General features: G+C 43.2%; 1 pseudogene across 1 annotated transcript; it reads right to left on the reverse strand.

The window, feature by feature from the left end:
- Positions 1-449: 449 nt before the first annotated feature.
- Positions 450-1,789, reverse strand: TEOVI_000568300:pseudogene (annotated as a pseudogene). Its single transcript is given in 2 exon segments — positions 450-461; positions 464-1,789. Coding segments are annotated over 2 exon segments (1,338 nt in total).
- Between the last annotated feature and the right edge of the window lie 551 nt (positions 1,790-2,340).

A 2,340-nucleotide genomic window follows, 5' to 3' on the forward strand; every position in this document is an offset into this window, starting at 1 on the left:
CACTCTCCTATTATTATTATTATCATTATCATGATCCTTATTATAACTTTAACTAATTTCAACAACAAAAAATAAAATTTAAAAAGTTTAATAATAGCACTTATTTTTCATACCCTATCACTTTACTACATTAGACCCATATGTCATTTTCAATACTAAATTTCTTACAATTTTCATATTTTTAATAGAATGTGTTAAAATATATCAGAGTAGCAAGAACAGGAGGAAATTATGAAGTAGCAAGGCCACAAAGGCAGCAGTCATACTCAGAGCCATTTTTTATTCACAAGGTAACTGCAATCTTTGTACTTTTCTTCTATCCATCCACAATGAGCTTTTCCGCCAGGTTTGTGTCCCTCATTCTCCTTTTCACAGTTTGCTTTATCTTTGTGCTTTGTGCACCTATCTGAAGCAGTTGTTTTGGTTCCTACAGTTTGAGCTTGTGCGGTAGGAATTCCATTTTTTCAGCTTTTGTCGAATTAAATTTGCACTTTTTATCTGTACTCTCTGTTTTATCATAAATACAGAAATTATTGGCATCGCAATCAGTTTGGCTTGCATGGTGTGCTTCACATTCTTTCTCCTTGTCTTCAGTTATTTCTCTATTTACACTCTTTTAACTTGCCAAAGCTTCCGAGATCTCCTTTGTTTTTTCCGCCAGTTTTTGTGCTCGCTTACTTTGATAAAAAGTTAAAATTTTGCGAAGGTGATTAATATCTTTTATGTATGCTAATTTTTCGTCCCTGCATGGCTCAGTGCAGTATATGTAGTGCGGTACTGATGTTTGTGTCATCTGCTGCCACAGCTTTGTTGAACTGTACGTCCTGCCTTCGCCGTACATTTCGTCGATCTTTGAGTTTACTTGTTGCCTGTGCGCTTTTTCGTCAAAAGGCTGGTAGACATTCAGTAAGTGTTTTAGGGTGATGTTGACGGCAAGGGCGTTTGTCTTGATGTCGTCTGCGCTGGGTAGCGTATGCTTGGCAGTTTGTGCGAGCTTTGTTTGCTGGTAATCATGTATTGCCTGCCTTGCTGTGTGGAAGTGTTTGGGGGTAGATCCTTGGTTTCCGGGTTGAAAGTCTCCGATTGCCGTTCGCTCCGTGTCCTGCTTGTTGGAAGTTATCTTGAAGTAACCAGCGGCGTATTTGATTTCATTTGCAGCGTTGTTGCTGCCGATTAGTCCGCCGCCGCTGTGAGCTTTGGTGAGCAGACACTCTTTGGTGCCGTGCGTGACGCTGCCTTGCGCGCTGTGCGTTGGTGTTGGTCCGAACAGTTTGGCGGGTGTGTTGTCATAGCCGGTCGGATAGGTTGTCCCTGTGGCTGGCGGCTCCAGGTTGCAATGCGCTAATGCTGTGGCGGCTGAGATCGGATTTGTGTTGCCTGAATCTATTAGGCAGCCTGCAGCATTACCAGACGCTGCTGCGTCTGCTGCTATCGAAAGAAACTCGCCTATCCGGCCGTGGAGGTAAGCTGTCGCTGTCGCTGCGTCGATTGCGGACTTTAAGCCAGTCGTTATATCCTCTGCCGGAAGCTTTGTATTTTTGTTGAACGCCGCTAATAAAGGCAGCAGTTTTTGGGCAGTTTCTGGTTCTGACATCTCAGTTAAAACTCGTAGCTGGTATTCGTGCACCTCCGCGTCATTAGCATAGGTCAACGCTGTTTCCAGGGCTGTTTTGTGTGGCGCATAGAAAGCTGCGAGGTTTTTTGCGATGTCGCATAGCGGATTCCATTTGTCATAGCTTATGGCGTTGCCCCCCGTGGCTGCGGATTGCTCGACGAACAAACCTGCCGCCGCCGCGCAAATGGCCAAAATAATCCTTGCCTTCATTAACGTCTTGGCTTAACACAATTGTTTGGAGTTGGTTGCCGTTGAGAGCTGCGCCATCTGCGAAAGGACTTTGATGCGTGTGATATGTCAGGTCCAGTGTTGTTATTTTAGGATGTTGCCTCTTCTTTGCGTTCGCGAGTTAGTTTTAGACATGAGATTTTATTACGTAATATTGCTTGTGGTTTTATTGGGATTTATTTGGTGTTGCAGTTGGTGACTTTTCTGCTGTTTTTCGTAAAATAACTAATAAATGGGTCTTTATTTTTTCTCTAGAAGCGCGATTAGTTGGTTGGACACCTCTTCTGTTTATGATCGGCTTTAAATTACTTTTTCCTGCACTTGCACTTGTTTATTCACACGGTTCTCTTCATTTTTCACGGCTGCAGGTTGGGTAGCCTTCATTAGTGTATAAATTTTCATGCTATTCCTGCCACAGAAACCTAGAGAGCCGCAGTCTTCCATTTTCTTTGCATATCGTGACATATTTCTCTTTAAGCGTGCCGTAGTTCTCCCTG

This window comes from Trypanosoma equiperdum (genome assembly GCF_001457755.1).
Source record: "Trypanosoma equiperdum strain OVI genome assembly, contig: ctg_1519, whole genome shotgun sequence".
NCBI lineage: Eukaryota > Euglenozoa > Kinetoplastea > Trypanosomatida > Trypanosomatidae > Trypanosoma > Trypanosoma equiperdum.